General features: G+C 43.0%; 1 protein-coding gene across 1 annotated transcript in view; it reads right to left on the bottom strand.

Annotated features, from left to right (window-relative positions):
* Positions 1–9,867, bottom strand: part of LOC143962470 (ribonuclease inhibitor-like) — a 157,827-nt gene extending 147,960 nt beyond the window's left edge. The window contains exons 1-2 of the mRNA XM_077471744.1: positions 9,849–9,867; positions 7,759–8,017 (exon numbers count right to left, since the gene is read on the bottom strand). Coding sequence (XP_077327870.1) covers positions 7,759–8,017; positions 9,849–9,867 — 278 coding nt within the window. The remainder of the gene's footprint in view (positions 1–7,758; positions 8,018–9,848) is intronic.
* Between the last annotated feature and the right edge of the window lie 16,650 nt (positions 9,868–26,517).

Genomic DNA, 26,517 nt, shown 5'->3' with positions numbered 1-26,517 from the left:
ACCCTCAGGCAGAGACGGGTGATGTCATTTCCTGCCTGGAACTGAAACAGGAAGTGGTGTTGGTGAGTGATATTATCTTCTGCCCAATTGGCTGCTGGATATGCTGACATATTATTGGTTGTCAGTGCATTTATTGTCAATAAAGAGATAATTGTTTTGAAGGACGCACTTCACTATTGGTGGCATTTTTGTTTTTTTGGAGTTCTATATCCAGCCAATCAGGAGGGACTAGATCCCTTAAAAGGACCCCACACTTGTGACAGCTGATCTTGTGGGAAGTCCCCCGGGCCCATTGAGCCTCCCAGAGGGGGGTGACAAGCACATCACACCTATATTGTATATGGGGCATTTCATCAGCACGGAGGTGGAGGACTCGGAACACACTTCATTTTGCAGTGACACACTGGAGGGGGCGCCATCATTGAGGAAGATTGATCACAGATATATGGACTTTCCTCTTATATATCCAACTAGATACATTCATTTTACAGCACTGGAGTTGTGGCATCAATTACTTGTAACTAGTTATTGTTTTATTACATTCATCATTTCCATCAATAATGTGTTAAGGGGGCAGTTTTGATTGGGCAATTTTGATTGTGGCAATAGGATGAGGCAGTTTTGTTTGGGCAATTTTGATTGTGGCAATTTTGATGGTGGCAGTATGATGGGGCAATTTTGATTGGTGAAATAGGATGGAGTAATTTTGATGGGGACAGTATAATGGGGAAATTTCATGGGGACATTTTATGGGGCAATTTCATAGGAACATTTTGATTGTGGCAGTATGATGGGGGAATTTTCATGGTGGCAGTATGATGGAGAAATTCTATAGAGGTAATTTTAAGGGGGCAATTTGATGGAGCAGATTTGATGGTGGCAGTATGATGGGGCAATTTTGATGGGTGAAATAGGATGGGATAATTTTGATGGGGCAATTGAATGGGGCAATTTTGGTGGTGGCAGTATAATGCAAAAGAGAGGGTATGACAGGATCACGTAAATTTGTTGTGCCACATCCTAAAACATCACAACAAAAAAGAGGGGGTCCCCTGGGGGTGGACTTTTAAGGCACGTACAAATTATAATAGTATACAAATTATTTTATTACATAAAACCAACAAAAGGTAATTGAATATACAGTATACATTAAAAAGTACACCAACAGGTATATATGCAACCAGTATTGATGCTATGTCGTATCATTCATTTGAACAGAAACTCCCTACGCATTTCGGAGCTTGGAAAAGCGTGTCCTTCTTCAGAGGTGTGTGGATACAATGTTTCTGTAGAATCTAATAAATGGCAAGGAACAGGGTAGCACAGTTATATAGTATCTAAACAGGTGGTGACAGATGGGTACAAAAAATTGTTAAACAGACACAATTTCAAAATACTTACAATACTGTTAACATATATGACAATAGCCGCTGGGCACCATTTGATAAAAGAACAAACAATTGTACAGGACCATATGGATATATTTGACTCCGCCAATGCTCGAGGTATATGCCCCAGTCGTTCTCTATTCAATAAAGTGCTGTAGAGATCCTGCAGGAGTGGTGTGAAAACAGGTCTACAGTCCCCTATTGGGGAAGAAGATTTTTTTCATATGAACTGGGACTTTTATAGTTGTTTTACCCAGAATAATACCTGGATAGAAAAAATGAGAAATAAAAAGTAATGATAGTAATTTGAATGGGGTAAGAATACAGTGGTGTGAAAAAGTGTTTGCCCCCTTCCTCATTTCCTGTTCCTTTGCATGTTTGTCACACTTAAGTGTTTCGGAACATCAAACCAATTTAAACAATAGTCAAGGACAACACAAGTAAACACAAAATGCAATTTGTAAATGAAGGTGTTTATTATTAAAGGTGAAAAAAAATCCAAACCATCATGGCCCTGTGTGAAAAAGTGATTGCCCCCCCTTGTTAAAACATACCATAACTGTGGTTGTCCACACCTGAGTTCAATTTCTCTAGCCACACCCAGGCCTGATTATTGCCACACCTGTTCACAATCAAGGCATCACTTAAATAGGAGCTGCTTGACACAGTAAGGTCCACCAGAAGATCCTTAAAAGCTACACATCATGCCGAGACCCAAAGAAATTCAGGAACAATTGAGAAAGAAAGTAATTGAGATCTATCAGTCTGGAAAGGGTTATAAAGCCATTTCCAAAGCTTTGGGAATCCAGCGAACCACAGTGAGAGCCATTATCCACAAATGGCGAAGACATGGAACAGTGGTGAACCTTCCCAGGAGTGGCCGGCCGCCCAAAATTACCCCAAGAGCGCAGCGACGACTCATCCAAGAGGTCACAAAAGACCCCACAACAACGTCCAAGGAACTGCAGGCCTCACTTGCCTCAGTTAAGGTCAGCGTTCATGCCTCCACCATCAGGAAAAGACTGGGCAAAAATGGCCTGCATGGCAGAGTTCCAAGGAGAAAACCACTGCTGAGCAAAAAGAACATCAAAGCTCGTCTCAATTTCTCCACAACACATCTTGATGATCCCCAAGACTTTTGGGACAACATTCTGTGGACCGATGAGACAAAAGTGGAACTCTTTGGAAGGTGTGTGTCCAAGTATATCTGGCGTAGAAGGAACACTGCATTTCATAAAAAGAACATTATACCAACAGTAAAATAGTGGTAGTGTGATGGTCTGGGGCTGTTTTGCTGCTTCAGGACCTGGAAGACTTGCCGTGATAAAAGGAACTATGAATTCTGCTGTCTACCAAGAGATCCTGAAGGAGAATGTCCGACCATCTGTTCGTGTACTCAAGCTGAAACGAACTTGGGTTCTGCAGCAGGACAATGATCCTAAACACACCAGCATGTCCACCACCGAATGGCTGAAGAGAAACAAAATGAAGACTTTGGAGTGGCCTAGCCAAAGTCCTGACCTGAATCCTATTGAGATGTTGTGGTATGACCTTAAAAAGGCCGTTCATGCTCGAAAACCCTCTAATGTAACTGAATTAGGACAATTCTGCAAAGATGAGTGGGCCAAAATTCCTCCAGGACGCTGTAATTTCAGCGTTATCGAAAACGCTTGGTTGCAGTTGTTGCTGCTAAGGGTGGCCCAACCAGTTATTAGGTTTAGGGGGCAATCACTTTTTCACACAGGGCCATGATGGTTTGGATTTTTTTTCACCTTTAATAATAAACACCTTCATTTACAAATTGCATTTTGTGTTTACTTGTGTTGTCCTTGACTATTGTTTAAATTGGTTTGATGTTCCGAAACACTTAAGTGTGACAAACATGCAAAGGAACAGGAAATGAGGAAGGGGGCAAACACTTTTTCACACCACTGTAGATATATATAAATAAAGACTGAAAGTTAAACATTGAACAATGCTTAAAAAAATAAAAAAATAATAAATAAATAGAAAATAAATAAAAATTAAATAAAATGTATTTAATTTTTATTTATTTTCTATTTATTTATATTTTTTTATTTTTTCATATATTATTATTATTTATTTTTTGCATTGTTCTCTAGCAGCACTTTATTGAATAGAGAACGACTGGGGCATATACCTCGAGCATTGGCAGAGTCAAATATACTCATATGGTCCTGTACAATTGTTTGTTCTTTTATCAAATGGTGCCCAGCGGCTATTGTCATACATGTTAACAGTATTGTAAGTATTTTGAAATTGTGTCTGTTTAACTATTTTTTGTACCCGTGTGTCACCACCTGTTTAGATATTATATAACTGTGCTACCCTGTTCCTTGCCATTTATTAGATTCTACAGAAACATTGTATCCACACAACCCTGAAGAAGGACACGCTTTTCCAAGCTCAGAAACGCGTAGGGTATTTTCTGTTCAAATGAATGATACGACATAGCATCAATACTGGTTGTATATATACCTGTTGATGTACTTTTTAATGTATACTGTATATTCAATTACCTTTTGTTGGTTTTATGTAATAAAATAATTTGTATACTATTATAATTTGTACATGCCTTAAAAGTCCACCCCCAGGGGACCCCCTCTTCTTTGTTGTGGCAGTATAATGGGGCAATTTTGGTGGGGGTAATATGATGGGACAATTTTGGTGGGGGCAATATGATGGGGTAATTTTGATGGGGGCAATAGGATGGAGCAGTTTTGATGGGGCAATTTTGGTGGTGGCAGTATAATGAGGCAATTTTGAAGGGGTAATATGATGGGGCAATTTTGATGGTGGCAGTATGATGGGGCAATTTTCATGGGTAAATAGGATGGGGAAATTTCAATAGGGGCAATTTGTGGCAGTATAATGGGGCATTTTTTATGGGGGCAATAGGATGGGGTAATTTGAAGAGGGCAATTTGATAAGGGGCACTATAATGGGGAAATTTGATAGGGCAATTTTGATGGGGCAGTATTGTGGGGGCAATAGGATGAACCAGTTTTGTTGGTTACAGTATAATGGGGCAATATGTTGGGGCAATTTTGATGGTGGCAGTATTATGGGGCAGTTTTGATGGGGCGGTATAATGGGGCAATTTTGATAGGGCGGTTTTGATGGGGGGTATAATGGGGCAATTTTGATGGGGCACTTTTGATGGGGGCAGTATAATGGGGCAATTTTGATGGGGGTAATATGATGGGGCAATAGGATGGGGCAATTTTTATTGTGGAAATTCTGATGGTGGCAGTATGATGGGGCAAGTTTGATGGGGAAATAGGATGGGGTAATTTTGATAGGGGCAATATGACAAGGCAGTTTTGATGGGGCAATTTTGGTGGTGGCAGAATAATGGGGCAATTTTGATGGGGTAATATAATGGGGCAATTTTATGGGGGCAATAGGATGGGGTAATTTGAAGGGGGCAGTATAATGGGGAAATTTGATGGGGCAATTTTGATAGGGGCAGTATTATGGGGCAATTTTGATGGGGGCAATAGGATGGGGCAGTTTTGATGGTGGCAGTATAATGGGGCAATATGTTGGGGAAATTTTGATGGTGGCAGTATGATGGGAAAATTTTGATAGGGCAATTTTGATGGGGCGGTATAATGGGGCAATTTTGATGGGGCAATTTTCATGGGGTCAGTATAATGGGGCAATTTTGGTGGGGCAATTTTGATGGGGCAATATGATGGGACAGTTTTGAAGGGGCAATATGATGGGGCAATTTTAATGGGTGCAATAGGGTAGGGCAATTTTGGTGGTGGCAGTATAATGGGACAATATGGATTGGAAAATCTAATGGGGCAATTTTGATTGGGCAATTTGATAGGGCAGTTTTGATTGGGCAGTTTTGATGGGGCAATTTTGATTGGGGCAGTATAATGGGGCAATTTTGATAGGGGCAGTATGATGGGGTAAATTTGATGGGGACAATAGGATGGGGCAGTTTTTATGGGGCAATAGGATGGGGAAATTTTTATGGGGGCAATTTGATGTGGCAGTTTTGATGGGTCAATTTTAGTGGTGGCAGAATAATGGGGGCAATATGATGGGGCAATTTTGATGGGGCCAATATAATGGGGAAAATTTGATGGGGTAGTTTTGATGGGGCAATTTTGATGAGGGCAATCTGATGGGGCAATTTTAATGGTGGCAGTAGGATGGGGCAATTTTGATGGGGGCAATATGATGGGGCAATTTTGATTGGGGACAATATGATGGGGCAATTTTGATTGGGGACAATATGATGGGGCAATTTTGATGGTTGCAGTATAATGGGGAAATTTTGATGGGGATACTTTGATGGGGCAGCTTCTGCAAAAGATAATTGCTTTTTAAACAATGCTAATTGTAAATGATATCCCTCTTTCTGTGCAGATGTTTATACATATATATGTATATATAAAGGGGAGGGGAGGTTTCCATAGCTAAGGGGCGGGACCTTCCTCTGACACTGCTGTTGCTATGGAAACCCAAACTACAACCTATCACACAGCTCGTGCTGCTCTGAGCATGTGCGAGATCTGGAGGTGCATGCTGGGTAACCATGGAATACAGGAAGAGATACAGTCTTGCTTCAGATGCCCACACATGAGATGGCGGCGGCCTGCTGGGACTTACAAAAGTAAGAAAAAAATGCTGCAAAAACAAAAAGCGGCCCTTGGATTACAGCGTACCTTTACTAGAATACATGAATCATGAGGATTATAGGGGGAGATTTATCTACAAAGTAACATTTCTCCCGCAGCACGGCTTTATATATACACAAGTGCCTTAAAAGCCCCCCTTAGGGGTATTTATTTGTTTCTAACAAGTTTTTGGATGTGGCACTACTGAGAGGAAATCCTCACCGACTCCATTTCTACAATTACCGGGATAAAGTTGTTAGTTTTCTGTATAAAGTGTATTAATACCAATTCATTATTCTGCAGCACATTGTTCCAGCACTGAGGTTGTGGTAGTAGCAGACATATATTCGATGTAGTATTTGCTTTGTATTATCATTTTTGTTGTGTAATTATTATTTGGAAGTATCAGGATCAGGTGGTTAGGTGGTTTGTTACATAGTTACACAGCCGTATAGTAACACTGGGGTTGTGGTAACACTTACCTCTGTCTGCAGGTAGGTTGTCTGTGTAATATAGAGCAGAGCTACACTAGTTTGTTATTTAGTGTATAAAATATGTAGAAAGATAAAGAATAACAGAAAATACAACAAAGACAAAAGGACAGACACAGTCTGGCTGTGAGAATAAAACAGAAATAAACGTTTTCTGAGGATTATCCTGTGACAGGAACATGTCAGGAACATCCGCTATTCACCGGTTAGACCGACACCATGGGAATCACCCCGTCCATATCTCAGGATCCTCAATTTATGGATGTGGGTGGAGTTTAGCCATCAGCCAATCAACCCCGGGGGGGGGCGTTCCCTGCCCAGCCCACAAGCCGGTCCTGTGTTCTGAAGGAACCAGAGCTAAATGGACCATGAATGGTTCTGATGGATGAGGATTGGTAACATTGGCATGTCAGTCTGATCCCAACAAGACCAATCAGTGCTTGTCTGGTGTGATCAGACCCCATAGAACCATTCTGGGGGTTCTCCTGGATTCTATCCTCACTACACATACAATGTTATATGTACATGTACCCCAACATGTCTACAATCAGGGGCAATTATTTCCATCTCTCTGCAACTCATATTTTATTTTGTATGAGAGATAAAATAGATTCCTCTGATCTCTGATATAAATCAATGTCTGGCAGACAGTTCGGGGTCTTCTCCCTGTATCGGCCTCGTCCCCTGCTGGGCTTGTAGATGAAATGACTAGGAATTCTCTTTGAGGCTCGATGAGGTGACAATTTTATATCTACAAGGATGGGGGGATTTTATTGGCATCTAGGGGTCACTTCTGGTCTAGAGACTCGCTCTGTCCTTCCGGATTCTAATTGAGGACCATCTGTCTATGATTGGTCACTGAATGAAGAGAATACGGAGTCCTGTGCGTCTTCTGGTCTGTTTTAGGTCCAAATTCAACCCAAAATTCCGGGAGAAATTGGACCTGAAACGGTGAATGGAGATGCACCGGACGCCCTGCTGTGACCTCCAGTGTGACCCCAGTCAAAGTCTGATCTCTGATAGTCAGCGGAGGGGGGAGGGGATGAAAGCCAATAACAGCGAGTGACCTGAAGGACTATGATGGGAACTCCCAGTGTAACCGGCCAATCAGAGGTCTGTATTTGTATAACTTTCATCTAGGTGACATGTCTGGATCCCTCACATAGAATATTTATACCAGAATCCTGCAGAATATTATATCATTTATAGGATAATTCTCACTCCAGACTCTGCAGATTACAGCCAGGATCTCTGAGCCCCTCACATAGAAGTTTTATTCCAGAGTCTTCCAGATTATTCCTTGATAATTTCAGTGTGGTGAGGGATCGATTATTGATAAGAATGGATCGGAGATCATCACAGCCGGAGGAAGTCACACCACATCTCCCCAACCTGCAGAGACAAATCCAGACACATGATATTATATTATAAGAGGAATATGAGGACTTATTCCCATTTAGTAAAAAGTAACATAACATCACTAGAGCGGAATATCAGAATATACAGAATGTTATACAGAGGAAAGATCTTGCTATTAGGGAAGCTGATAAAGGTGAAGGTGGTGTAGTACTTATGTCTACACAGTATAAAGAGGGGGCGCTGTGACCGCTTAGTCACCCCCTTATGTACTCGGTTATTAAGCAGAAACTCACAGTGTCTCATACAGAGGCTTCTGAAATTGATAGATAAAGGAAAGAATCTGGGGGGTTTATGAAATAAAACAGCAGAATGTCTGATGGTGGATACCCCAGTGACCCCAATATTCCATCACCATCATCATTTACATTGTTTACATTGTTGTCCTGTTGGAGCTCATTTTTTAACTACCTTGTTAAATCTTTTTAAGAATAAAATTATTTTTGAATTACTTATACATTGTTGATTCGATCCACTATCTCTGCTGCCTAAAAATAAATTTTCCATATTTTCAGGGTGAGCAGCACTCTCTAACTTGTACTGGTATGTGTCTTCCCCTTGTTGTAATATTCCATCACCTTCCTAAAGTCCACCAATCAGGAGATCCCATTGAAGATCACCGAATTATGGCAGGAATAGGATCCCTTATAGAGAATGTAGGGGGGAGGGGTAGATAAACATTTCCAGCCTTTAGCGCTGAAACTTCTGGGATATATTAGAGATACAAGTACTATATTGGTGGATATTCCACATTTACAATGGGATTCTACATTCACATGGGGGACACTTCACATTAAAGCACTTTATTCTTCCATCCCCCATTCTTTAGTATCTCCAGCAATCAGATATCATCTCCATAGATATAGATCATATACTAGGATGTTACAGGAATTATTACAGAGGACTGTAAAGAATGAAGGTTTTTTACCTTAACTACTTCAGCCCCGGAAGGATTTACCCCCTTAATGACCAGAGCACTTTTTACAATTTGGCATTGCGCTGCTTTATCTGGTCATGTAACGCTGTACACAAAGCAAATGTGCGTCCTTTTTTCCTACAAATAGAGCTTTATTTTGGTGGTATTTTATCACCTCTGGGATTTTTATTTTTTTGCAATATAAATGAAAAAAAGATTGAAAATGTTGAAAAAAAAAATTTCTACGTTTTGTTATAAAAACAAAAATCCAATAAACATAATTTTAGTCATACATTTAGGCCAAAATGTGCTCAGCCACATGTCTCAGCTAAATAAATCCCAATAAGCGTATATTTGTTGGTTTGCACAGAAGTTATAGTGTCTACAAACTAGGGTACATTTACTGGAATTTACGCAGCTTTTAGTTTATGACTGACTATCTCATTTCTTGAGGTGCTAAAATGACAGGACAGTACAAAGCCCCCCAAATTACCCCATTGTGGAAAGTAGACACCCCAAGCTATCTGCTGAGAGGCATGGGGAGTATTTTGCAGATCTCACTTTTTGTCACAAAGTTTTGAAAATGTAAAAAAAATTGAAAATCTATTCTGTTAAAGACTGTCCATTTATGTATCCATGCATTGAGATTCTGTATGGACTTTTTATGTCTGTTTATATGTTGTTTTTACAAATCTTTTGAATAAATATTTTTTTTATGATAAAAATAAAAATTTGTTTGCATTAAAAGTCCCACTGTACCTGGGGTACTGTTATCCCTTTATTTAGAGATATTACTTAATTTTTTATTTTATTTCCTTTTCTTTCTTAATTTTCCCAAACAAATGAGATCTGCAAAATACTCACCATGCCTATCAGCAAATAGCTTGGGGTGTCTACTTTCCAAAATGGGGCCCGGCTTGTCTCACCCTGCTCCAGCCTGCTGCTGATCCTGCATCACCCAGCTCACCGGATCACTGACCTGCATCTGCCAACCGCATTCCGGTCTTCCCTGGTGATCCATCATCCACCCATCTGTGCCAGCTACCACAGATCTCATAGGCACTCTTACCTCGCTGTGCTCTCAAGGCTACTGTCCCAACTCCAGTGGCTCCTGAGCCAGGGCTGTAAGAGAGGTCTCCTCCTACAAGTCAGGCTGTACGATAAGGTAAGTATCAGTATCAAACAGCCATGTCTGAGCCTGCAGGAAGAACCTCACCAGTGATGGAGATTTGTCAGCACCTCACAGCTCTCACACAGGCCATGAAATCCTTACAGGAGGGTTACGTTAAGCTGAAAGAACGGGCACAGAATTTAACAGTTCCTACTAATGCAGCTTCTGCATCCTCTGCTGCACCTACACAGACTGTCTCCACTCCCTCAGTGGTGATGCCACAACCCCAACCCAGAGTCCCCACTCCAGAGAGATTTGCAGAGGAACAAACTAACTTCCGGGCCTTCCGCAACGCATGTCAGCTTTATTTTGCTTTGTAAGCGAAAACTTTTTCACTAAAATCCACCAAGGTGGGATTTTTTTTAAAACCAAGAAAAAGTTTATTGCGCAAAAACAATCAGGTGCATAACTATTGCAGCAATTTAATCGGGTGTAGTCATAATTAGTATTATCACTATAATACAGCTTCTAGGTATAAACAGTTGTATAAAAGCAACTAACTGTACAAATATATTATTATTGATTTTGGTGGTGCTGCATAAATTGACAACAACATTTACCATTGAACTTGTATTATGGGAACTATTCTAAAGCATTGAACCTGTAACGGTAGATAGGTAAGAGGGAGAACAAATATATCATCCGTTTCAAGGCACATAGGGCGAGAAAAGAACATTACCCTCAATACATGTTGTTATTGATATTGGGATTCACCATGGTTCCATCAAGAGTAATTGCTATAAAAGTTAGACATTATTACCGGCATTTGGAATCTGTCTTCTAATCTGCCAAATTACATTTGTAACAGTCCAACTTTGACCAACTGGGTTGGACCTAGTCCTGGTTAGGGATGAGCCAAACACTCCCCGGTTCGGTTCGTATCCAGAAAATGCGAACAGACCGAAAGTTTGTGCAAACTCTCGAACACGGGGGGCTGGATCTGGGGGTCCCCTTGTTAAGATTCTGATAAGCCCCCCGCCTGCAGACCCCCACAACCACCGGGCAAGGGTATTGGGAAGGAGGCTCTTCTCCCCATCAACATGGGGAAACGATGCTGTGAGGCTACCCCAAAGCACCCTCCCAATGTTGAGGGCAAGTGGCCTGTTACGGTTCAGGAGGGGGTCGTTCTCTCGTCCCCCCTCTTTTCCTGCCAGTTTGCGTTTTCGGATAAGGATCTGGTATGGATTTTTGGGGGGACCCCACAATTTTTTTTTTCATTTTGACGCCGGGTTCCCCTTTTTTTAATTTGGTTTGGGGTTCCCCTGTGGGGAAATTCCATGCCGTTTTTATCAATGAACTTTTATGCGTATTGTCAGACCGACAATTCATTATAGCCATGAGTACTTTTAAATGACTTTTTTCCTTTAGAAATTTCATTTTGCTGCCAGGCTGTTCTAAATACGGGAAACATGCGCCCTTTCAAGGCATAGTATAGACACCCCCAGGTATGAAATTTAAAGGAATATTTCACTTTTATTGTTTCAGTTTAAGCATTATTAAAATCACTGCTCCTGAAATAACATCCGTTTTAAAAACTTTTTTTGCATTGATCTATGTCCCCTGGGCCAGGTCCCCAAAACACTTTTTATGACAATAGCATGCATATAAGCCATTAAAATTAGCACTTTTGATTTCTACCATCGACTTTTAAAGGGTGTTCCGCGGCTTTCGAATTTGCCGCGAACACTCAAAATTGTTCCCTATTCGGCAAACTGGTGAACAGCCAATGTTCAAGTCGAACATAAAGCCCATTCCTAGTTGGTGGTATCAGAACACTGTAAGCCCTCAAAGGTACTCTTGGTGGGCACTGGAACGGGCCTGGCTATGAAATATTATATTAAGAATTGTAATTACATGCCCCTGTTGAACAGGGTCAGAAAAATTGGGCCTTTGGTGGTGATGTGGTGGTGTTGCCACAACACTATAAGCCCTCACAGTTACTCTTGGTGGGCACAGGAATGGGCCTTGCTGCAAAATATTAAACATTGTAATTACATACCCCTGTTGAACAAGGGCAGAAAAATTGGGCTTTAGGCACTGGTGCTGGTGCCACAACACTGCAACCCCTCACAGATACTCTAGTTGAGTACAAGCCCTGGTGCAAAATATTACAGCAAAAATTGTAATTATATGCCCCTGCTAAACAGGAGCGGAAAAATTGGGCCTTAGCCCCCGGGGTGGTGCCCAGAACTGAAAATGTTCTTACAAGCTATCAACATGAACACTGAGGAGGAATAGGATAGTCACTCAGCATAACAGGATAGTCACTCAGCATAACTGGATAGTCACTCAGCATAACTGGATAGTCACTCAGCATAACTGGATAGTCACTCAGCATAACTGGATAGTCACTCAGCATCAGCATAGGCAGTCTTGAAGGGATCAAGCATTCATGAAAAAAATATTCGGTTACATCAGCATCAGGTGCTTGGTAGCTGGTGATCCAAAACTGATTCATTTTATGAAGATCAACTGAGTCAGTGGACAGGCACACTGTCAATCATGGTCAAAAAGAGTTTACAAATAAAGGCAAAATCTACCAGATCTGTAGCTTTTTTATCTGTTCTACAGAGTTTGTAGTCTATTGTTTGATCTGCCTGTGCGGTTTGTACTACGTGGGCAGAACCATACGCACTTTGAGGAAGAGGTTTGGGGAGCACCTCCGTCTCATAGAGGCAGGAGACGACACGCACAGTGTTCTCCTACACTTCCTCAAAAAATTTGACCATTCCTCATCGGGCCTCAGGGTCTGTCAGAGGGAGACATATTGGATTGATATATTGGACTCCCTTGCCCCTGGAGACCTGAATGAGAAAATAGAGGTGAGTAGTCTAATCTGAGTGCTTTTCTGTATATTCCTTCCTTCATTCACCATTTTCACAATATTCTTATCATTACTATTCATTTTTGTCTTATGCACATCTGCACATGAGCATATTTTATCAGACAGATATTTATATATCATAGCTATTTAACCACTTCAATAACAGGCACTTATACACCTTCCTGCCCAGAACAATTTTCAGCTTTCAGCGCTGTCACACTTTGAATGACAATTGCGTGGTCATGCTACACTATACCAAAACTAAAATTGTTATCATTTTGTTCCCACAAATAGAGCTTTCTTTTGGTGGTATTTGATCGCCTCTAGGATTTTTATTTTGTGCTAAACAACGAACATTTTGAAAAAAAAATGTTTTTTTTGTTTCAGTTACAAAATGTTGTAAATAAGTACGTTTTCTCCTTCACTGATGGGCACTTAAGGGGCTGCAGTGATGGGCACCGATAAGGTGGTACTGATGGGCATCGATGATGTGGCACTGATAGGTGGCACTGATATGTGAAACAGATAGGCATTGATAGGTGGCACAAATAGGCACTGATAGGTGGCATGGATGGGCACTGATAGGCGGCACGGATGGACACTGATAGGCGGCACGGATGGGCACTGATAGGTGGCATTGTAATGTACAGTATTGTACGGATGGATGCCAATGAGTGCCAAATAATGCATGCCAATCAGTGATGCCCATTGTGGGCACTGATTGGCATACATTGTGGGCACTGACTGGCATCCCTGGTGGTCTAGGGTGGCATACCTGGTGCTGGGCATCCCTGGTGGTCTGGTAGCATCCCTGGTGGTCCAGTGTGGGCATCCTTGAGGGGCTGTGCTGATAATCGATCAGCACAGACCCCCCTGTCAGAGGAGCAGCTGATCGGCTCTCCTCTACTCGCTTCTAACAGACGTGAGTGAGGAAAAGCCCATCAACAGCTCTTCCTATTTACACTGTCATCAGCCGTGATTGGACACGGCTGATCACTTGGTAAAGAGTCTCCGCCAGAGACTCTTTACCGAGATTGTAACAACGATCGCCGTGAGGCGCGCATCGGCTAAATATCCTGATCACATCATATGACGTCCGGTCAGAATATTGAAACCACTTTGCCGCTGTCATTCTGCTATATGGCGGGCGGCAAGTGGTTAAGGTTATATTCTAAACAAATTTTCTTTATCCAAGTTGTCTCCTCTAGTTTATATCTATCTATTTCTGACAAGACCCCTATGGTTTTCTTTTTCCCACAAGAAAGGAACGTTGTCTGTAGATAGCATTTGTGCAGTACAGTTCCTCTTTTATTAGCTTTAGTATTTTTCTACTTTTTGTCCCTTTTCCCTCCCCCCCTTTTAATCAGGTTCTCACCGATATAATGCTTAATCACATGGCCACGAGTTTTCAGTTAATTGTGTCGAAAATAATACATACATATAGACATACACACATACAATATACACAGTATATATATCATCCTTCATTACACTCTGTTTTCAGGTTTTGTTTTCTCTTCACTATTAACACCAGCACATTTATTTTATCCCGTCCCTTTTTTAATTAATTTCTGTTACCCCATCCATTTGTCATTCATGGCGGCGAAGCAATCTACATTTTACTATTACCAGTACAACATGCATCTTTTTTCGCTCTCTTTCTTCTCAAATGTTGAAAGCTTTTTAATTTGTTTTTAATTAATTTTACAATTCAGTACTTATTGTATGTCAATCAGTCAATTTTTTTTATTTTCAATGTTAGGCTATGAGTGACCGCTCTGTCAACCAATGAGCTGTGTGTCATTATGACCTATCAGCGCTGCCCTATCATAGCCTTATTTTGTGTTACATGCGTGAGACCTGCCTCTAGGTGAGATAGAGCCGAGAGCAGTGAGCCCTCAGGAAGCAGTAGGGACCTGATGGGATCATTGACATCGAAACCCCCCAGTTACCCAGGTGTTGGAGCTGGGATGCCACAAAGTAAAATCTGGCATGCGGCACAGCTAGGCCCCCTTGATCTTTAGTTAGCTGTAGAGTATATAAACAAATCCAAGCTGACTTGTTGCCCCATATTAAATCTCTGAACTGGGCATCTATTTGGGTAAACCATTTGTGTGGTATCCATATAGGGGCACTGTGGAATATATATAAAAGTTGTGGGGCCCACACCATTTTAATAAAATTTGCACTGCCAGAGAGGTAATTTCGTCTTTCAACTTCATCTGAAATTTATGGAGTAAGGGTACTAAGTTCAGTGTAACATACTGGTTTGGGTCTGGAGTTACCTGTATACCGAGGTAGCGGAACTCGCCAACTGTAATAATGTCTCTTGCACAATCAGGTAGAGGCTGTGGCAGGGGGTCCAGTGGCATAAGCACTGACTTATTCCAGTTAATACTGAATCCAGACAGCTCACCAGAGTCAGCAATTAAACAAATTACATTCTTCAAGGAGGTGTCTCTTAAGAAAATCAATGTGTCATCCGCATATAGAGAAATTACATCATGGTTAAGTCCTCGAAGGAAGCCTATGATGTTTTGCAATTCTCTGACATGTATGGCTAGAGGTTCAAGAGCTAGGGTGAACAACAGGGGTGATAGAGGACACCCCTGTTGCATGCCCTTGAAGAGTCTGAAGGGTTTTGATACATCTCCAGTGAAAAGAGGGGCCCACCCCAAATTTTGTCAGTGTTTCCCACAGATAGGGCCATTCAACATTGTCCAAAGCTTTGGCAGCGTCTAAAGAGAAGATGGCCCTATTAACTGGGTTGTCTGTAGGCAGTTGAAGATTGAGAAATAGTCTGCGTTGGTTTTGAGATGTGGATCTAGTTGGTATAAAACCTGACTGATTTCTACAGATCACGGTTTGAATACATTTGGCCAATCTGTTAGCCAGAACTCTGGCCAACAGCTTAATGACAAATGTAAGTAATGAAATAGGTCTATATACATCTGGAGATAGGGCATCCTTGCCAGGTTTCAAAACTACTACAATAAGTGTCTCACTCATAGAGGGGGGAAGTCTCCCAGTTTCAAATGCCTTGTTATAGACTTGCAGGAGTATTGGGATTAATTGTGCTGTGTAGTGTTTATAAACTTCCGCTGGCAAGCCATCGGCACTAGGCACTTTTCCATTTTGAGCATGGGCCAATGCTTCTAGGGAGCTCTTCCTCAGTCAGTGGGACATTTAATTGTTTTGCATCCATGGTGGACAAACAGGGTAAGGAGATCCCTTCTTTCTCAGGAGCGGTAAGTCCCCCACACTGTATCCCTAGGGGCCTCGCGCATGGCCTGCAGCCTGCCATGCTCGGCCCCCTCCTCCAAAATACACCCAATGCTCAGATGCATATCATCGATTGCTGAGGACAGCTTCAGTACCCCTGTATGCATGGAACTGACCCTGGATCCCTGGCATCCTCAGATTTCTCTATAGACTTACCAGCCCTGCCAGGCTCTGTGCACCCATCCAGCCAGATACTACAAGAGCCTGGGGAGAGCCATGCAGCCTTTAGTACCTATGCATCTAAACTACCTCCCCCTAAAGCCCAGAGACTCTCTCACTCATAGACCTTCAGCTCCCCCAGGGAACAGGTTACACCACCAGCCACCTATACACAAAAGGTGTACTCCCCTGCCAACCACCACTCTGGAGCAGCAAGCATGAGGGACCCCATGCCTGACCAAGCACTGACCTGGGGGGACCCATGGAGCTCATCACCAGGACTAGCATACTCTGCCCAGGGCAATGCTACCTCACATCCTCAACCGATGCTATCTCGCCCACCTCCCCCACAGCAAACCCCAATGCCAGCCCAAATCCACTCTGTACCCCCACAATGGCACTCATATCTACAGGCGATGCCCACCAAAGAAGACTTCAAGCAGCTAATCGGCAAATGTAATATCCACATGCTGCTCAGAAATACAGGTGCTACAGTCAGGCCTTAAGCACCTAGCAGACAGGGTAGAGATGGCCGAAGAAGAAATACAGGAGACTAAGCTGGCAGTCCACAGAACCCAACTCCAGGGAACAGACCATCACAACCTTCTGAAAGACATGCAACGCCACATGGAGGACTTGGACAACAGGGGGCACAGGAAAAACATCTGGGTGAGAGGGGTCCCTGAGACTGAGGGCCCTGAGGACCTGCAGAACACTTTGAAGAATGTGTTTAACAACCTCCTAGGTGAGCCTGCCACCAAACATATTGAAATGGACAGAGCCCACCAAGCCCTACGTTCTAAGATCTCCACCTCCAAACCAAGGGACATCATCTGTAGGATTAGTTCCTACTCCCTGAAGGAAGGTCACTTTCCAAGATGTCCAAGTGCAACTGTATCCGGATCTCGCAAGGATTACCATGCAAAAATGCAGACTTCTGCAACCCCTTTTGCACACCCTACAAGACAAAAACATTGCCTACTGCTGGAGATTCCCCTTTAGCCTCACAGCTAAACATCAGGGCAAATCCACTGCCCTACAATACCCAGAGGATCTAAACACCTTTTGTGATGTCCTCGGGATCCCTATCCCCCAACTCCCGGAATGGGATCTTGTGGCCACTCCACCTCCGCCGCTCACAATCTGGCATAAGGTCCCCCCATCCAACCGCTCCTGGAATGTGGATGCATCCCACAAGAGCAACAAACATAGAAACGGCTGAACTAACTACACCCCTCTTCATATGTTACCTGCTAATGGACTGACCTGCCATCTAACAAGGCTGGTGAATCTGCCCTGGACATTCTTGAATGTTTAGTCCCCCCTTGTGCCCCAGTTTTAATCCCCAGTTTACCTTATGGGCATGTCTCTGATGAGACCCAAGAGAGTAGGAACTTTCATGCTTGCCCGCCCCCCGGGACTAAAGTTACCATAGTTTTGTTGTTTGTATTCTATATGACCAATCTAGGGCTCCCTTGCATCCACCTGACCCATCCCCTTGGGTTAGGATGGGGGATCCCTGGGAAACCATACTGACCTAAGCCTGATGGCCTCTCAAGGTCATGTGACAACATTTTCTCTAATTTCTCAGTGTTTATTGTGTATTAAATCTTCTTTATACCCTTTCAGCTGCATCTCCTCTTTTCTTTTCCCGTCCGTCATTGTGTAGCTCACCGCGCAGGTCGTGGAATTTGCCTGGATTCTTCCTGAAGTAGTTCTGCTCCTGGCCTTCAATTTTTGTAACCTCTTCTCCACAACAGGCAAGATACCCTGCCCCTCCCCTTACCCAACACCATGGCTAAGATCCTCTCTTTGAGCGTTCACGGCCTAAATTACAATATAAAAAGACATCTGGCACTGAGAGAGTTTAGACAGTCAGGTGCAGACATTGTCTTTGTCCAAGAGACACAAACAATTCCCCCAGACCTACCTTTCCTCAGGACCTCATAAACTTGCCGGGGTCACCATACTTATCCAGCACGGGCTTCCATTCACCTGTTCAGAACACTATAGTGACCCACATGGCCACTTTGTCATCCTTGGGGGTCTGTGACAAACACAGGAGGTCACCTTATGTGCCCTATATGCCCCGAACATTAAATGTAGATTCTTGTCTAAAGTGTTTGGCCACCTCTTTCAGTCTGATCATGGATTCTTAGTGGTGGGGGCGACTTTAACTTAACCCACTCTGAAATTGCAGATCGCCACTTGGTAAGCTCCCAGACATCGTCGGATTGAGCCTTCAGGGACTCAAAGCTCTTCCGCCAACTCTCTAGACGATATGCTTTCTTCGATGCCTGGTTGGTTCTCCACCCAAGGGATCGGCAGTACACATTTTACTTGTGAAAATCAAATAAATAGTATTGCGCTACCTTAAGAGATTAAACTATACTACAGTGCCTTGTGCATAAATGTATATTAACAGTTGTGCTAAATAATAAGCTAACATTTTACTTGGCACCCCACCGAACACACTCACGTGTTGACTATTTCTTTATCAATAACCCCACACTTAGAATAACACACAAGTACAGATACTCCCGATCTCATGGTCTGACCACGCCCCTATCTTGCTTACCTTGTACCTAGGCTCCCCCAACCTTAGGCCCTACAACTGGAGGTTAAACACATTCCTTTTCCAGCACCTCTCATCAAAAACAGAGCCAACCTCCACCCTAAAATTTTACTTTGTGGAAAACACCACTGCTGACATCTCCCCCCCTACACTCTGGGAAGCCCATAAGGCCATCCATTGAGGCAGATGTATGGCACTATCCTCTGCCATGAATAAAGATGTTCTGGCCACCAAGATCCAAACCGAGAAAGAGCTTAAGGTTCTAGAACACCGACTACAATTGTCCCCTACCCTATCCCTCCTTAAGAAAAGGCTTTGCTTAGACTAAAACAAGTATATTATGATAAAGGTAATAAGGCCCACTACCTACAGGTGAAGAAACTGTGTACCAACTCCCACATGTTCACGCCTCACCAGATTAAGAATAAAACAGGCTGCCTACTATCCCACCCTAAAGACATTGCTCATACCTTTGCAGAATTTTACACAGACCTCTACAACAATCCTGACATCCCCACTAACCCCCCAACCTATCCCATCGCATGCAACAATATCTCAAACAAAGTGGAGTACCCCAACTCCAAGCCTCTAACTTAGCAACCCCTAACACACCAATTACTGAAGAAGAAATAGAACAGACTGTTAAATCTCTACCATCCCACAAGTCCCCAGGCCCAGAAGGACTACCTTATTTATACTATAAGACCTTCTTTCCCCTCCTACTCCCCCACATGTGCAAACTCTTCAATGCCTTCTTCCGGGACACCCCCATCCCAGCAGACATGCAATGATCCTTTATTACTCTGATCCCCAAACCAGACAGACAAAGACAAAGACCCTATCTTATGCTCCAACTACAGATCCATCGCTCTGCTGAACACGGACCTCAAAGTTTTTGCAAAACTGCTCTCAATTGGCCTGAATGTAGTCCTCCCCTCTCTCATCCACAAGGATCAGGTGGGTTTTGTCCCACTCAGACAGGCATGCGACAATACCAGATAGGTGATTGATCTGGTGGATGTGGCGAACAGGGAGAATTCGTCATCCTTGCTACTTAGTCTGAATGTTGAAAAGGCCTTTGACCATCTTGGTTGGCCCTTGCTGTTTGCCACGCTAAAACATGCTGGGTTTAGGGGACATTTCCTATGAGTGATTCAGCACCTCTACTGCCACCCCACATCCAAGGTTAGGACTTCCATTGCTCCCCTCCACAATTTCTATAACTAATGGCACCCGGCAGGGGTGCCCACTTTCACCCCTGCTATTTGCACTGTGTGTTGAACCGCTAGCTGTCTCTGTTCAAAATAATCCAGATATCCGGGGTGTATCAGTCAGGAGCAGACAGTTTAAAATGTCACTGTTCGCTGACGACATTATTCTAACCCTGGCAAAACCTATAATCTCCCTCCCAAATCTCCATGCAGAACTAGACTGCAATGGGGCCCTCTCAGGATACAGAGGGCTAAATCGGAGGCCCTTCCAATTAATATCCCCGAAGCGGAAACTACACACCTACAGACCAATTTCTCCCATCACTGGAAACATGCCTCCTTGAAATATCTGGGAATACACAATCACCCCAAAATTCACCACCCTATACCAGGAAAACTTTCTCCCTCTTCCACTTGATCAGAACCATGCTTCTGCAGTGGAAAAAGCACCATATATCCCTCCTAGGCTGGATCGCTTCAGTTAAGATGATGATTCTCCCGAAGCTACTATACCTTTTCCAAACACTACCTATCTTGGTCCCCTACAAACACCTGAGAAAAATCTGACTTAATTAAATGTATCTGGAACCACAAAGGCATAGAATACCCCAATCGGTACTAATGGAGGTGCGCTCGGATGGAGGCATAGCATTTCCCAACCTCATCAAATACTATTAAGCTACCCAACTTCACAGTTAGTTAGCAAGGTTGAAGACATCAGTCCATCCAGTTCAACCTGAGTGTGTGTCTACAATTGTCCCTATCCGTGTACATTGCACACTCACATTGGTCCCTACCATCAAGGAGCACACAATCCAAGGTCCCCATTCATATACTAGGGCCAGTTTTGGACAGAAGCCAATTAACCTACCAGCATGTCTTTGGAGTGTGGGAGGAAACCGGAGTACCCAGAGGAAACCCATGCAGTCACAGGGAGAATATGCAAACTCCAGGCAGGTAGAGTCGTGTTTGGGATTCAAATCAGCGACCCTTATTACTGCTAGGCAAGAGTTCTAACCACTACACCACTGTGCCGCCCTAAATAACATTTAGGGCAATAGCATTGTGGTTCACCCAACTGTCCTATAATAAGTGGACAGAAATCTGGCTGGCCCCGACCCACCCAAATAACCTGCTTTGGAGTGCGAACGTGGAGGTGCCCCCCGAACATTTACTGGGATCTATGTCCCAACTACGCCGGCTCTGGTACAAATTGTCACCTCCACACGGGCTATCCTCAGAAAGATCACTTCTGACCTCATTTATCTGCAATTCCAAGAGGCCAGATAGTCTCACTCACCAAATGTCATATCCGTAGTCATCACAAAATGTATTTCACTATGGGAACCTAGTGGACCCTAGATCACGTTATTACCCTTCTCCAAACTTCAGACTAAATATGACCTGCCTCACCAGGTTTTTTATAGTTATTTACAAATATGCCACTACACCTTGACCATAGCGTCTGACCTGCAATTCTCCCCCCAAACCCCTTTTGAAAATTTAATCCCAGCAGGCTCTGGCCAGAAGGGCTTAATCTCTGACATTTACAAAATACTAAATGCTTACCCAGTAGATACAAAAGGTAAACACACCTATATGATTAAGTGGGAGAAAGCCATCAATGAAAATCCCTATAGAACAATGGCAGGTGATATGGTCTCAGGCAGCAAAGAGCTCACTTTGCACACTATATAAAGAAAATGTGTATAAAATCATCCTTTTCTGGTACATGACTCCAGATGTGCTCCACACCATCTATCCCACTAGTTCCGACAGCTGCTGGTAATGGCAGGGAGATAAGGGCACCCTCCCCCACATTTTTATTTTTTTGGAGCTGCCCACAAATTACCTCCTTCTGGAATGTGGACCAGCAGTTACTGACCAATCTTCTAGAAACACCAGTCTCCATGACCCCCAATTTTTTCCTACTGGGCTTATTGTCATTAAGGATCTCCACACCCTATAAAAATAGGATTTTTATAGTAACTTACCTGTAAAATACTTTTCTTGAAGTACATCACAGGACACAGAGGCTCATAGTAATTACTAAGTGGGTTATATCTCACCTTCAGGTGCTGTATACTGGTGTAATCAATTAGACAGGAAGTTTACTGCCTATATAACCCCTCCCCTACTGGGAATACCTCAGTTTTTGTAGCAAAGCAATAAGTGTCCCACAAGAGGGGCGGGAGCTCTGTGTCCCATGATGTACTCCAAGAAAAGGATTTTACAGGCAAGTTGTTATAAAAATCCTATTTTCTTTATCATACGTCACGGGACACTGAGGCTCATAGTAATTACTAAGTGGGATGTCCCAAAGCAATGTCTACTGAGGAGAGGGAGACACAAATAAATGCAAATCACCATCAGATGTGAGGACATATACTGCTGCCTGCAGTACACTGCGCCAGAAGCGGCATCCTCTTGCCGTCTTACATTCACCTGATAGAAATTAGTGAACGTATGTATAGACAACCAAGTGGCGACCTTGTAAATCTGAGTCATAAAGGCTTGGTAACGCACCGCCCATGAAGACCTTACTGCCCTGGTAAAGTGCACTATAAAGGAGAAAACATTTTCTTCAAACTGCAAGCCAGAATAATAACTTGACAAATCAACATTAAAATAGTTGATTTAGACGCTATCTGCCCTTTCCTGAGACCTCCTGGTAGCACCAAAAACATTCGTTTTCCACATCTGAGCAATCACTTCAGCAAGGCCTTAACTGCTCTCACTACAACGAGAGAGTGCAACCATTTTAAGGCCCCTTTCACACATTGCGTTATTAGTGACGGTTTTGTTACATGCGGTCTTGTGCAGATAGAAAAAAAAAAAGTTGCGTCCATTTACTGCAGTTATCTGCACATAACTGCAGGCAATCGCAGTGTACTATTTCTCCTGCAGATAGCAGCAGCAACAAGGAAAGAAAAACAATAAGAAGCACATCAGAAATGGCAAGTATTTTCCAAACGCAGCTAAACGCAGCCGCATGTAAAAGCAGCTAAACGCAGCTAATCGCAATGTACAATTGCAAGTGAATGCTGTGCCAGGATTCTCTGAATTTCAGAACAAAACATGCTTTTAACAGCGGCAGAACATCCGCCCGTGTGAAAGGGGCCCCATAGCCGATTTGAAAGCTGCCTTCCAATTTTTTAGGTCCCTCTAGCAGTACAAATGTCAGTTTCCTGTATCTGGAATATTCAAATATACCTTTACCGCTCTCACTATATTGAGAGGAAGTAATAACTTTCCTTCTGCAGAACAAGGTTCTGGTAAAAGGAAGGTAAGAAACGTCTTGATTCAAATGACAGCTAGATCCTTTTAGGAAAAAAAGGCTAGGTGAGGATTTAACATCACCCTATCCCTAAGAATAATTAAGTATGGCACCATTAAAACGAAAGCTGCCAACACTGAAACTCTCTTGCGGAGGCTACCGCAACCAAGAACACCAATTCCCCCGTTAGGAGGATCAACGGAATATGGTGCATCGGCCCAAGGTGCGGTCCTTGCAAGCCAACAAAACTAAACCCTAAGGGCACAAGTGTGACCCAACTGGTGGATTTATACACACTGTCCCTTATACAAAAGGCCCATATTAAAGAATGTGAAGCAAGGGGCCTTTCAAAACAAATGATAAAGGCAGAGATCTGACCCTTGATGGTATTCAAGCTGGCTTCAGTTTTGCCCCCAACTGTAGGAAGGCAAGAATTCTACCTATGACATACCTCCGAGAATGCCATCTTTTGGTTTCATACTAGGAAACATAGGCCCTCTAGACCGGAATAATAAATGGTCCTAGAGGCCCGCTTTCTTGCATTAATCAGGGTCGTTACCACTGAACCTGAAAGCCCCCCGATTATTTAAAATGTGGGCTTTAATAGACAAACCGTTAAATTTAGCGATTGTAAGGCCGGATGGAATACCGGCCCTTTACGAAAGCAAGTCTGGACTAGATGGAAGAGTCCATGGTTCCCCTACTGCCAACCTCACAATCTCTGCATACCAGGATCTTCTGGGCCATGCTGGGCTAGTAGTATTACCAGCTTTCTTTCCACTTTGAACCTGTGTAGAAGCTATGGGAGTAGCTGAACTGGATAACGTATAAATCAGTGAAAAACTGATCCCCCTGGGGTCGCTAACACATCTGTCCCATATGTGAGTGAATCCCTAGCCCTTGACACAAAGCTGTCCAACTTCTTGTTGAATCTGGACGCTCAAAATTATCTGGTCAGCAAAAGTCGGGGTGCAGAGGCCATTCTCCCAGGAACAATTGTTGACGGCTCCAAAGAGCTGCCTGTCAGTTCTCCATTTCACAAAATAAAGATTGTTGATAGGCAAGGTACAAGCTCCTCTGCCCAAACCAGAACATGGCCCACTTCCCTCTGGCCACGTGACTTCTAGTGCCTCCTTGGTAAATGAAGAAAACCACTGATGTGGCATTGTCAGATTGTACCCTGAGAGAACAATCCTGCAATCTATATGCCCAGGCCATTAAGCCAGACGTACCATCAGAAATTCTAGAATGTTGACTGTCAAGGCTCTCTGAGCTTGACCACTTCCCCTGGGTATGCCTAGGTTAGGATCTACTTGTTCCAGGCACCCCAGAATAATGTTTATAGCAGCCTTGAATGAAACTGAGCATATGGAACCACTTTGAATGAAGCCATCTTCCCTAGCACCTTAGAAAAAGTAAGGAACTCTTCCTTGCCTTGACCCCTTTTTGGGCTTAGTCCCAAACACTCCAAGCTCCTTACTGACCATAAGAAAGTACCTTTAGACTGGGATCCCAACCCAGGAGTTCCAGATACTTGACCATACTGGACCACCTTTGTCCAGCCATGCTACTGACTGATCTATCAGCAGCAGATTGCCTTGGTATGCCATTACGGCTATACCCTGGGCCTTTACCCCAGGCACAGTGGCTAACCCGAAGGGCCAGATCACCAACCGGAAGAGGTGCTGTTCCCCTGCGAATCGCAGATGACCTCTGTAGCCCATGCAAATAAACGCATATGCAAACAACCCATATGTGTATGAGGCCGGTATTAACGCCATATGCCTCTATGGAAGCGTGCGTTCGCTGAAGCATAAATTCATACAAATAAGTTTTAGGCAAACAAGAAAGTGTGCGCTGTATACATGCATACCTATAACACGTGTGCTATGGACCAGGCATCTTGCAAGCATGTGTTTTATGAACGTGTTATGCAACATTACACAACATGTACCCATGAAGACACATTATTCCTATGAACATAAGGAATCCTGTATTTTTAAGGAAAACTTGATCTAGGCGATCATGCAACTTTAAGCGCTCATGCATCCTTATGTGATTTTGCATTTTTTATATGATCAAATATTTTATGCATTATAACCACTACTGTGTGAACAAGTAACCTTGTGTGACCAAGGACTCTTGTGTGATACAGTACCCTTGTGCAATCCAGCATTTTTATGGGATTTTAGGCATTTCTGTGCAAACAAGCACTTTAATGTGACCCAGTGTCCTCATGCAAATATGTAAAAAACAGAAAACACGTATCTTTATGTGATCAGCAAGAACATGTTCTGTTACTTGTTTTACCCACATGATGTACATTCCGAACTCATGTATTTTTTTTTGGTCTCAATTTTTATTCAATTTTGTCAACATACAATATGTGAACAGCATTTGACATACATCAAGAAGTATTGTATTTTTGTGATAGAGATGATAATAAAGGCTAACAGAATTAAGTAGCTATAAGACATTGGTCGTCAGGGTAACGTGTATTCACATATTTAGGTTAATATGTATATGCATTTTTCAGAGAAAAGAAACAAAAAAACGAACAAAAAAAAAACAACAAGAAACATATTCCACACTTAAATAGAATGTAGATAAATCGGGATGTATACCATTCACTTTGTGAGTAAAGGAAGCATTTGGGATGTGGGGCACACACAGTGATGTAGACACCGTAAGTGTAAGGTAAAGTAGTATCACGGATCTGACTGGTAGACTGGGTCAGTTATATCTGTGTAACTTGGCTGCAGCACTAGGGAGGGGGGGGATGCTCCACCCGGGCACCCCCAGAGGGATCTATTCGGTGCCCGAGAAGAGTCATCTGCCCCTCTCCGCAAGTTGGACTTCGAGTCTTAAGTTCAAAGATTAGGAGTTGAATAATGGGACTAAGCTAGGAGAGCTGACCCAGTCCTCCCATTGTTGCCACATGTAAAGGGTTCGTGTTTTGATACCATTTCTGAGTGCTAGTACCGTTTCGTGTAAAAAGTGTGCATGGGTAGTTTGTACTACATCAAGTAGAGTAGGTGGGGTAGTGATTTTCCATTTCCGTGCTATACTGAGACGTGCTGCTAGTAGTATGTGTCTTATTATATTTTTTGACAGATTTGGGAATTTTTCTATAGTCAGGGAGAGGAGGG

Source organism: Lithobates pipiens, unplaced genomic scaffold, assembly GCF_037356315.1.
Source record: "Lithobates pipiens isolate NorthernLeopardFrog02 unplaced genomic scaffold, aLitPip1_a1.2 Scaffold_8, whole genome shotgun sequence".
NCBI lineage: Eukaryota > Metazoa > Chordata > Amphibia > Anura > Ranidae > Lithobates > Lithobates pipiens.
Note: the sequence above shows the minus strand (reverse complement) of the source record. Positions and strands in the feature narration are given on the sequence as shown.